This window comes from Notamacropus eugenii, chromosome 3, assembly GCF_028372415.1.
Source record: "Notamacropus eugenii isolate mMacEug1 chromosome 3, mMacEug1.pri_v2, whole genome shotgun sequence".
Lineage (NCBI taxonomy): Eukaryota > Metazoa > Chordata > Mammalia > Diprotodontia > Macropodidae > Notamacropus > Notamacropus eugenii.
Genome location: NC_092874.1, coordinates 191,922,806 through 191,933,730, shown reverse-complemented (window position 1 = coordinate 191,933,730; position 10,925 = coordinate 191,922,806). Strand labels below are relative to the sequence as shown.

Below are 10,925 nucleotides of genomic sequence, written 5' to 3'. Positions count from 1 at the left end.
CTTGGTTGTCTGTCTTACTTTATTCTTGAAATTCCTAGACCCTAATTCTTAGCAAACAGCCAGACCTCAAGGATTTTTTTTTTGTCCTTTTAATTTTCTGAAGTTGTGTTTTTATACAAAAAGTGGCATAGACTTTTGCCTTATTTTAAAACACCGGGTTAAGGAAGAGAGAGGAAAACAAAATATACACACAAAAAAATACCTGCTGATTTTATAATCTTAATTTCCCTATTTTCAAAGAAAAAATGTTCAAACAGTAATGAAAAAGCCAAAGATAAATTTTCTGTCTGTAGCTATTTTGCCCCTGACTGGCCAGAAGAACTTAATTAGCCAAAGAAAGATCAGCCCAGTTTCCTGGCCATACCACCTAATTAGAAAAGGGAGGCACCAGAAGGAATTTTGAAAACCCTTACTTGCCCAGAAATATCATGGGCAAGACACACTTTCCTCCCTGAGCCAGCAGAGGGAATGTTAGTAGCATTCTCTATACTTGGAAGCAGAGCTCCAGGCTCCCCACCTGCTTCTATTTGCATTTTTGGCAATTTTTGTCAAAGAAAAATCACATACCTAGAGAGATAGGCCATATTCATAAAAAGGCAGGTGTAGAGTAAGAAAAGCTTCCCCAGTTCTGTAACCAGAGAGAGAAGAAAATCCCCCCTCCACCAATAAGCCCACCCTAGGCATGGCTCATTTTCCTTTGTAGGAGCCAATGTGGCACAATACTTCAGTCTTGTTTCCCCTTTCTAGTTTCTGGTTTTCTGGAATGGGCTTTTTGGCTGAATGTGAAGTGACAACACAAGATCACAATCCACATCATATTTCAAGGTAAAGGTCTCTACTAAGTCAACAAATGACCCAGTGATACCTCACAAATCTATGGCCTGGGAAAATTCACATTTTATGGTTCTGTTCCCAAAGGGGGCCAAAAGAGAGACTTGGGGGCTGCCTTGAGCCCAGACCTAATTCAGGAACTTGGAAGTGATGATCATTACAAAGTTGTCCCAGCACAAGGGAATTCCAACCAAACTCTTGTAAATAAGAGCAGGCATAGGTAATAGCATGACGGCAACCAAAACCCTATATAAATAATATCTTTTTTCCTTTAAAATCCAGTGTCTCACAGAAGGGCCTAACATTGAAAATGCAGTAAAAAGGCTAGGAAAGTCTCTTGCCCACTCCCAGCCATCTGTACACCTCCTTCTTATCCTTTCTCTGCAATGGTAGTCCCTCTCAAATCCTCCATTCCCTTTGGCCCATAGGGGATGTCTCCTCCTAGGCACGTTTCTCTGGGTCAGTGCCACTATTAGACTCCAAAGGGAAAAAACAGCAGAGAGAAGGCAGCTTAGTGGGTAGAAAGAGTGAGTGCAAGTTAAAAGCAAACTAGAGGAAAAGACTGGTAGAAGAGATGGAGCAGCAGCGGCGGAGAAATCTGGCTGAGGATGCTTTGGTTCGGGGGTGGAGAGAAAGAAAGGCTGGATGTCTCCAGTGCGGTCACATGGGCAGCAAGTGGTCATCTCTCTCTTCTGACTCTTCCCCGAGCTGGTCATCCCCCACACCCCTGTAGGCAGCAGGCACATTTCGAGGTTTAGACCGGCACACAAAATCACAACCATCCTGTGAGGAAAAACAGACAACTGACGGCCTAGTCTACAAATGTTACAGGTTAGCCCTAGACTACAAATATTACAGGTTAGCTATTACAGGTTAGCCCTAGACAGGCAGCTTCCAGGGAAGAGAGAAGTAACTCATAGAATAAAGATGCCAGCTGATGACATGTAAGTTTAAAGTTTCGTTTGAGTTTTTGAATGTTGGAGAGTAGGGTCTTTGATGGTAACCATTCCCTTCCCCTACACCCACCCCTCACCAAGTTCCAAAATACTCAAACAACTTTGAGAGAGAAAACTAAATAAGCCAGTTCTTGCAAAAAGGCCAGAATCTGTTTGTTCCATGCAGTTAGATACAGAATGGGTACCATAGCAACAACCCTATTACTACTTACTGCTACCAAATTGCCCAGATCCTGCCAGAAGGCTAAATGAGGAAACTGCTCCATGCCTTTGGCACCTACGACCAGCCTTTGGTATAAGAAGCCCCCAATGAAATAGACAGCCACCAGGGAGGCAAACCTACAGAAGAGAAGGGAAAAAGTATAAAAAATAAGCCAGGAGACACAGGTCCTCAGGAATAACAAAGTTGGACACTGAGAGCACAGGTAGTGAACAATTAGCAATACAAATTAGTGAGCTCCCCTCCCCCATGACCTTGAGGCTACCAGCCAGGCTATTGACCCTAATGGTCAACAAAGAGTCTGGGCTCAGAAGGATGTGTGAATCTGGATTCCATGTTTAGCACAAATTCATTCTTGGTCAAAACAAATCATCAGCCCCTTGACTTACACTTTCGTTTATTCCATAAGCAAAAGTAGGAATAAGAATTTGTCAAGTCCTCTAGGACAGAGCCTCCTTAATGCAATTAGAATAGATTCTATTGTTAAATCCATTCACATTCACAGCTGCAGAGGTGGAGATGAGAATGCATTTTTGATCGCTTACCCCTCCACAGAAATTGTTCCTATTGATCCAGAAAAAGGGAATAGGTATTAAGGTATTTGTACTGATGAGCACTCACGTGATAAGTAAGATAGAGCCCACACTGAGGTGGGAATCTTCAGGTGGGCAAGCAAGACTACTGTCCATCTCAAAGAGGTAGAAACATTCCTGCATTTTGCCCCTTTCTTCAGAGACTGGTGCAAAGTTGCCCTGCATGAAGATGGAAAATTATAATAGTTTACTACGTTAAAAGCAACATTTTCTAGCACCCTTCTAACACTCACTTCCCTTAGCCTAATGAAGGAAAGAAATGCTCCCTTATAATATGCCCATGCATATGCCCACACAGTGATGCTGTGCCCACTTTGCTGTTTAGCCTCTGCCCAGTTCTACTAGCTAGCTCCATGGTGTCTCACCCCTAGGGTCTTTTTGTTACAGGAGATCATCACCACTGCCCGGCGCTGTTCCTTGCCACAGTGGTTGTTATATTCATCACCCCCTTTATAGGTCAGCATGATCCAGTCACCTGAGGGACAAGGAAAACTATTTTTTGTCACAGGAAAGGGTAGCAGTAACAGAATTAGGTAATGGGGTGGGTAGGAAAGAATAAAAGGGATTCAGATGAATTAACTTTACTTGAAAGATTTGTTCATTATTGCATCAAGGGACCTATATACCAAACATACCAAAGTATTAAGTGTCTTGTTTAATATAGCTGTGGCAATACCCATTATCCTGTGGATAATGAGAACTGGAAAAGATGAGTCTCTAGGCTACTAAGAAATCTTGATTTTTCCATACTCATATAAGGGCACAATGACATGAATCTAAATGATTTCTATTTTACTGGGATATACAAGATAGCTATTTCAAATCAATCTCATCAGTTAATAGTGAGTCACAGTTACATACTACTTGCTGGCAAAAGGAGAGAAGGGAGAAGCCTACCTACTCTCTGGTATTTAAAATCAGCCACTGATAACTCAAAAGTATAATCTATGTGTTGAACTGGTTGAATGATAGGAAAGAGAAGGGGATGGTAGCACAAGGACGATCATGTTCTTTCCAACTTTAACCCTAAGTGAAATAATCATGCCAATAGAAGTTCGTCAAGCAACCAAGATCTAAAGAAAATTATACAAATGGATATCCTTAAATGGGAGCCTGGTGGCAGATCATAAGATACATTTGAAAGGGCAGAGAAATCAGGGAAGCTGAGGTGTGACGACAGGAGAAGTGAGAAAGGGCCTTACTTCCATTGAAGACATGGGTCTCATTAATCCTCCCTATTATCGTCTCCTTCTTGGTGTTCATGTTGATCTGCACCAGTCCAGCCCCAGAGTTGTTGTTGCCAACTTCCCGGCACACCCTAAATTTGTAGGTATAGGATTCTGAATCCTGGCCCACAGTACTTACAAAGCTGTTAAGAAAGAACAGGGAAACAAGGAAGGGAGACAAAAGTCAGAATGGGTATCTCCACTTATAGCAGAATTTGCCCTGACCACATCTACTGAGGTTTTGGTCCATTTATCAGAGTTCATCCCACCCATTTGGCAGAGATGATTATGGTCACACATGGTAGCTAATACCATCTGCAGAAATGTGATACCTGAGACTCTGAAAGGTTAGCTGATAATGAAAATACACCTGCCACAGCTTCTAGGGTTTTTTTTTAACAGATCATCTATACTAAGCCCTGTAACTTTATATGTGCCATTTCCCCACGCTCAGGAACATGGCATTCTAAGATTGCTTTTTTTCCTTACAAGGACCTTTAACTGATAACCTGGAGGTTCCCAAGACTTAAGGCAGCAGGGAACAACTAATGTATGGATCTAACAATGCCCATGTAAGAAATTTAAGGCCCAGTGTCTGAGTCAAATAGTTTGTCACCAAAAGTCCACTTTATAGAGGACAGGCTCAGTCCTTGGAGTCTATTCTTGGAGACAGACAAATCAGGCAGCATAATGTAAGAAATACAGGCTCAAAGGAAAAGTTGGATTAATTTCCTTTCATTCATTATGAAACCAGGTAGTTTGTCCACAAAAAAGCCACGGATGGCATTCCCTGCATAGTAAGGTTTTTTTTAATCCTGGGATCACAGACTATAAAGAGAAAAATTCTTTAAAACAACTACTGCCCCAAACCCTTGGAAATTTCTGTCCTTGGTTGTTGTTCAATCTTTTCAGTTTGTCCAACTCTTTGTGACCCCCTTTAGGATTTTCTTGACAGAGATACTGGAATACTTTGACTTTTCCTTCTCCAAATTTGTCATTTTCTTCCGTCTTTTACCTCTGGTCAAAAAGTGGAGTCAGCTTCTTCAGTATGGCCAGCTCCTTCTCTGATTCTTTATCCTTCTCTCCTATCAAGTCACAGGTTTTCTCTTCCACCTGCCAAGCCTCCTTCACTGTCATGGCCAGCAGTAGTAAAAACAGCAACCCAGCCCTCCAACAGCTGTAAAAAGGGAACATCCTATTGGGACAGAGGAGAAAAAGGGGGTGGGGAGGTTTAGAGAATCAGTCATCACAACATACTGCCAAGGCTGATCCTTTATAACTAAATGCAAAAAGCTCTGGAATATGCAGAAATACATCAATGTGTAACATACACATGCCCTCTAGCTAACCCACATTTTATACCTGTCACTGGCTACAGACACTTCCTAACTTATACTAGAGCTCTCCCCCCAACTCAGGCACAATTTTATAGAAGACTTCCCTACTCCCCTCTATAATGTGTCTCCATAAGGTCCCTAGAGTGCCAAGCTTATGCTGATGACTCTCATTATTTTGCATTTCTTTACAAAATTTTCCTCTTTGTTATTCACAGTACTTTGGGGAGGGAGAAGAAATGATGAACAAGCAGAGTCCTCCCCAGTATTAAGGCACCAAAAAGCCATTCTCAAATCAGGATTACGAGTGGAACTTCCTAACAATTTTCCTAATTGTTAGTTATTTCACAAGTCTTCAGGGAAGGAGAAGATATGATGAACAAACAGCTCTCCTCAGTCTTGAGGCACCAAAAAAGCCCAATCAGGATTGTTAGAATAGAAGTTCATAACTGCTAAAGACAAAACAAATCACACCTCACAATTTCAGGAAATTGGGTGGGTAGGAGCATTCCTGCTAGTCTGGAGATGAGTTAGATTGCGATTTATGTCAAGCCAGTAGTTAGTCACAGTTCTTGCAGAAGTAAATTTTTCCTAACCCCCAATCCCTGCCCACCCTCACCTCCCATCCAAAAGCATCATAGAAGTTCAAAAAAACCTGAGCTAGATAGAAGTAAACAAGATTGCCTTGGTTCTTAATCTCTCAGACCAGCAAGAAATCCTACTGCCTATCTTAGAATGGGGAGTGACAAAACAACATAAAAAGAATAAAGTCCCACTTAACAATAAACACTCATTTCCTTTAAGGTCTCATGTCTTTTGCTCTCCAAAATTCAATTTTATAAATTATAAGAAGAAAATTCATTAGGTCAGTACACTTCTTGCCACTGAGCTCCTGGGAACCACTCAGCCAAATCAAGGCAATGTTTGCATACTTGACCCATTTTTACCAAATTACTCTGGGAATAAAAATCCTGTTCATTAATTAGAATCTACCCTATTGCAAAATGTATTGTCCCTTTCTGTCCATTCCTTTAATTCATACTGATTTGCATGAGACTTCGATTTTGCCTACATTCCTTGATAATCTCAGAGGTTATTTTAAGGCAACTCCCTTGTAAGCTGGTAATTCTATAATCAAACCATCCTGCCCCCATCTCTGCCAGGTTCTCCACAGTCCTGTCTTTTTCTACCAACCCCAAAGTTCAATTTTTTATTGTAAGTAATCATCCTCATATAGTCTGAGGACCCCCAAACACTAAAACACCAAATCTCTCACGATCTAGAAAAGCTGACAAATAACAAAAACTATATTCCCTATTTGACTCAAAAAGATAAAGGCGAAATGACTTCCCCAAAACTCAAGAGTGATTTGGTGGAAAATGGAATAAAGGACTCAGGCCCCGACTGCTAGTAGCTTCCTGTATCACTTCTAAAACCTGCCAAATAGCACTACCTGAGGGGTCCCTTCTTTCTGCGACTTTCTCCACAAACAGAATGAAATGAGAAACAATTAAAGGAACCAAAGTACTGAAACTCCCTAGAAAAAGTCATTTGGAGTTTTGGAGGCAAAGGATTAGGTCTAACACTTCTATGTCCCTTATCTGTTAATAGTTGAACTCTTCTTTCAAAAGCCTCGAGCATTAAAACCCATATCTTTAGTCTATCTTGTAGAGTTCAACAACTAGAAGGGGTCATCCCCAAACTTCTAAGCGACCGATAGTAAACCTCAGGCCATAAGAGAAATAGGTTTTCCGTTCTTTCAACCCATACCAATATGCAAGGAATCTACCTTATTGCCTTTGTGTTACAGAAGCCTCCTACAGGAGGTCATATGGGACTATTTAGGTAACATTACTACTCAATTCTACTGAGGCATTAACCGGAAAACTGGGTTAGGAACATTCTAACAATATAGTATGAAGGGGATAAAGAAGAATCTTTTCTTCTTTGCTCCACAATTAGTCCAACTCTTATTAGAGAATAATTTTGCATGTAATTTTTAGTCACCCTACTATTTAAGCTTCATAAAATCATTCATAAAATGATAATCAACAAAGATGGCTAAGCTAGTAAATAGATTTTTATAATTATCCTTCAGAAAACAGGTGATTGTTTTATTATCCTCTTTTATTCCTTATGAATATCATGACTAAAGATTATATCAATGATAAGTTATCTATCAACAAGGTGCTTAGCACAGTGCCTGGCACATGGTAAGCATTACATAAATGTTAGCTATTATAGCTAGCATTTCAGACAATCTGCTAAACAGCCATCTGGTACACAGGCATATAGAAAATATACACAAGGGATTTGTTTTTTATTATCTGTTTTATTGTGGTGGCAGCACTGACAGATGAAGGGATTAGGGCACAGGTGATCTTTGAGGTGAAACTTGAGGGATTCTTATGAGGTTGAAGTGAAAAAAGCATGCATTCTAGATGTGGGAATAGATGCTTTGTTCAAACATGAAGGATAAGATTAAATTAAGACAGTAGAGATTTTAGCAGTTTTTTTATTTAAAACTAAGAACTTCTTGACTTTGTCAAGATTAAAAATAAACCCCTCCCTAGTCAGAAAAGTTCTCAAAAGGAGGTTGAGATCCTCAAGAAGCAAGCAATTTTCTTAAACAATTTATAACTTGGAAACATGAAAGGGTAATGGTCTCTTGTGATCCCCTTCCAACTCTGTGATGTCAGAAACACTCAAAAGTTTTCCTACACTTGGGGTACGGACAGACTGCTTTGGTAGATGGGAAGCGGCTTCATTCTCTAGACCATCTCAACCTCCCAAGTCTGAGGACCAGCTTCGTGCCTCTCTTGCGAAATGGCAATCAAATTAGGATCTTTTGCTATTTTTTTTTTTTTTTACTAAAAGTGCCTCTGATTGAATGATGTGACTAGGAGGATCTTTCCCATCCACTGATGAGCTTGACCATAGTGGGAAGTTTGATTAGGGGAGCTGTTTTGTAGGAGGGTCCCAAGTACCTTTTCTTTTTCCACTGAGGCACTGGGTCAGAGGGTTATGTCCTCTGGCTCTAAAAAGTGTATAAATACTCTTGGGATTTACTCACTTGGTCAGAGAGACTCTGGGAAGCCGTTAAGGAGCCTCCTCCCCCTAAAACCCAGAAGTTGATGCTTCCCTCTCGGGTAACTGTGTCTATATAACGGTCAGGCAGCTTGGAAGCGCTGTCAGTTGATTTATTTCTGATTTCTCTGCAATTTTGATTTGGATCTTCTCCGATTAAAGTTGCCTTTCCTTTTACAACGCAGACCTAAGAACCTGTGGTAGCAAGTGCCTCCTGCGTATGCTGGGGTGCTTACTGATACACCTGGCAACAAGAACTGCAGGCCTTCACCTTTCTCTTGCCCCAGAAGAGGGTCCATGGCCCAAACACTTAGGAATGCAAAAAGAAAGCCTTTGGGAGAGAGGAGCTCAAGCTGTGCCGCCGGCAGAAACTTTAAGCCGGGTTGCACACCTTCCATCCAGATAGCTTGTCTCAAGACTCCCGTTCCCTCCTAGCACGGACACAAGTCCTCCTCCTCTACCTGACGTCCTCACCTGCACTACCCCGCCTCCATCAAGTTATCTGGTGAAGCCCACACAGGGGAACCCCCAATAGTAGTTCGGCCAGATTGCACAGCGAGGGGTGCAGGGGACTTCCTTAGATCACTACCTCCTTTTCTCAGCACCCCCCGATCTCCCCCAAATACAACCAAGTTCCTATAGGATCTCCTCTCCCTCCACTCCAACCACGTCCCGGCAACTTCCCCGTGGCCTAGTTGGAGTCCCAGCCTCACCCCCTTCCCAAGACCCCCCTTGGGAGATGGGGACTAAGGTCTCGGGAGAAGAGACGCAGGCGATCCGGATTCCGGAGGCCCTTTGGGGTCCTTCCCTCTCCCAGAGGCCCCAGCATACTCACGTGCCACCGGAGGAGGGGCGAAACGCCGATCGTCCTGAATTATTAATGAGCCCTCATGAATATTAATCAGCGCAATCCTCCTTTGGAATCCCCAAGGGATATCGTCAGGAGACAGGTCCCGAAGAAGGAACAGAACAGGGTCCCAGCGGCAGCCCAAGTCTCAACAGCCAGGGTTTTCAGTAGCGCCTCTTACTGCCCCGCGCCGGGAACCGGAAACAGGAAGCGAGAACCTACGACCCGGCAAGGCTACCTCCCACCAGGCCCCGCGGCAGGCGACCGTGGATTTTTTTTTTAAAGCCCTGCCTCTTCTCCCTTTTCCCCTCCCACTCCCAAGTAATCCAGCCTACCATTTGGCCATTCATTGGCAAAAAGCGAGTCAATCCCTAGTCTTTAAAATGAACTCCGCCCTCACCCCATCCTGTCCAATCACTAACAAGAGCCCCCGATGGGCCCCTCCCTTCTCTCCTGCCGATCTCGCAGACCCCGCTCCCAAACCCTCCTTTCCACCAATAGGTAAGATTCATCTCCCCGCCTCTGGCTGTCACGCGGACTCACGTGCCTGAAAACTGGCCCTATGCTCCTAGGGATGTGAACTATGAAATAGGGAAGCGGAAACTGGGGTGGGTGGGAGAGAAGGCAGGGGACTGGGAGAGCTTGACGTGTGTGCCGCTTAGCATCTTGGGATTTGCAGTCTTTTTCCTTTGCCCTCCATGCCTCATCTCCCTCCTCCTCCGGCACCTTCGCGTCCCCCACTCTTGGTCTGATAGGTCTGGCCAAGCTGTGAGTCCATGAGATTAACTTAGATTCCTGTGAAAATTGTAGAACCTGAATCTAGAGTGACGGTTTGGGAACACTTAGGAAAAAAGGAAGCAAGAGACATGATTTCTTCCAGAGCCGGTCGTGCCAGATTAATTTCATTTCCGCTTTTGACAGCCTTTCCAAACCGGTATTGCCAGGGAATTCCTAATTTCAGTGATACGTTTGACAAAGAACCCCATGCTTTCCTTGTATTCAAATATAGAGAGCTGCGAGCTAAACCACTTTAATGGAGATTCAGAATCGGTTGAATGATTTGACCAACTGATGGGTCAACGTTAGACTGGACATGGGTTTCTAGTGGAGCGTTCAGCCCTGACTCTGTGCTGCTCAACGTCTTTATCAATGATTTAAATGAAATATGGATAGCAATACTTACCAAATTTTCAGAGGACAAAAAGAAGATGGAAAACTTGGCAAACTAGAACAGTGGTTAATATCTAATAGAGTAAAGTTAAATATGTTCAAAGATAAAGTCTCTCGTTTTTAAAAAATCAATTGCTTATACATGTAGAAGAAGGGAGTTGTCGTTAAGGGAGTTTACTTCTTTGAAAAAGATCTAAGGATTTTTGGTGGGCTATCAACTCAATGTGACACTGCGAGGAGTACCCTGATATCTGCAAAGGTATTCGGGTTTTTCCCTCTACGAGGAGAGAGGGTACAGTAAATTGGCATAGAGGAAAAGCTTTGAGGAGATTCTATTCTGACAGCGGATGATTCTCCTTTCCTCCAATCAGCTCTTTCAGTGTAAAGCTTTCCACCAATCAGCTCTTTCAACCTGCCCCGCTCTCCGCCAATCAGCTGAGTTCCCCAAATCCACAGGAGTATTTTCTGTTGTCAGTTTCTGTCGTCAGTTTCTGTGCTGCTTCCTTCGCTTCGGCTCGCAGCTTTCTCCTTTTGTTCTATCTCTCCTGTTAACTTACTTTACTTACTTACTTTAACTGACTTGTTAAATAGCTAACCCAAGACCCTCCAATCTGGCTTCTGTTCCGAGGGCTTGCTGTTTGAAAACATAGCTTCCCAGTGT

The 10,925-nt window shown here is 42.8% G+C and overlaps 1 protein-coding gene across 1 annotated transcript; it reads right to left on the bottom strand.

Annotated features, from left to right (window-relative positions):
- Window positions 1-185: 185 nt before the first annotated feature.
- Window positions 186-9,352, bottom strand: M6PR (mannose-6-phosphate receptor, cation dependent). The gene is made up of 7 exons (XM_072653685.1): window positions 9,083-9,352; window positions 4,842-5,021; window positions 3,803-3,969; window positions 2,966-3,075; window positions 2,629-2,759; window positions 2,000-2,126; window positions 186-1,614 (listed from the first exon to the last, which is right to left on the bottom strand). Exons 2-7 carry the CDS (start codon window positions 5,018-5,020, stop codon window positions 1,492-1,494), a joined length of 837 nt encoding a protein of 278 aa, XP_072509786.1. The 5' UTR covers window position 5,021; window positions 9,083-9,352; the 3' UTR covers window positions 186-1,491.
- Window positions 9,353-10,925: the final 1,573 nt, after the last annotated feature.

Bases quoted from the DNA above. Each gene is read 5' to 3' on its own strand.
- M6PR (XM_072653685.1), bottom strand. From the start codon at position 5,020: ATGTTCCCTTTTTACAGCTGTTGGAGGGCTGGGTTGCTGTTTTTACTA. The intron at 3,970-4,841 runs GTAAAAGACGGA...CTTTCTTAACAG, and splicing joins ACTCCACTTTTTGACCAGAG to CTTTGTAAGTACTGTGGGCC. The intron at 3,076-3,802 runs GTAAGGCCCTTT...CTTGTCCCTCAG, and splicing joins GACCCATGTCTTCAATGGAA to GTGACTGGATCATGCTGACC.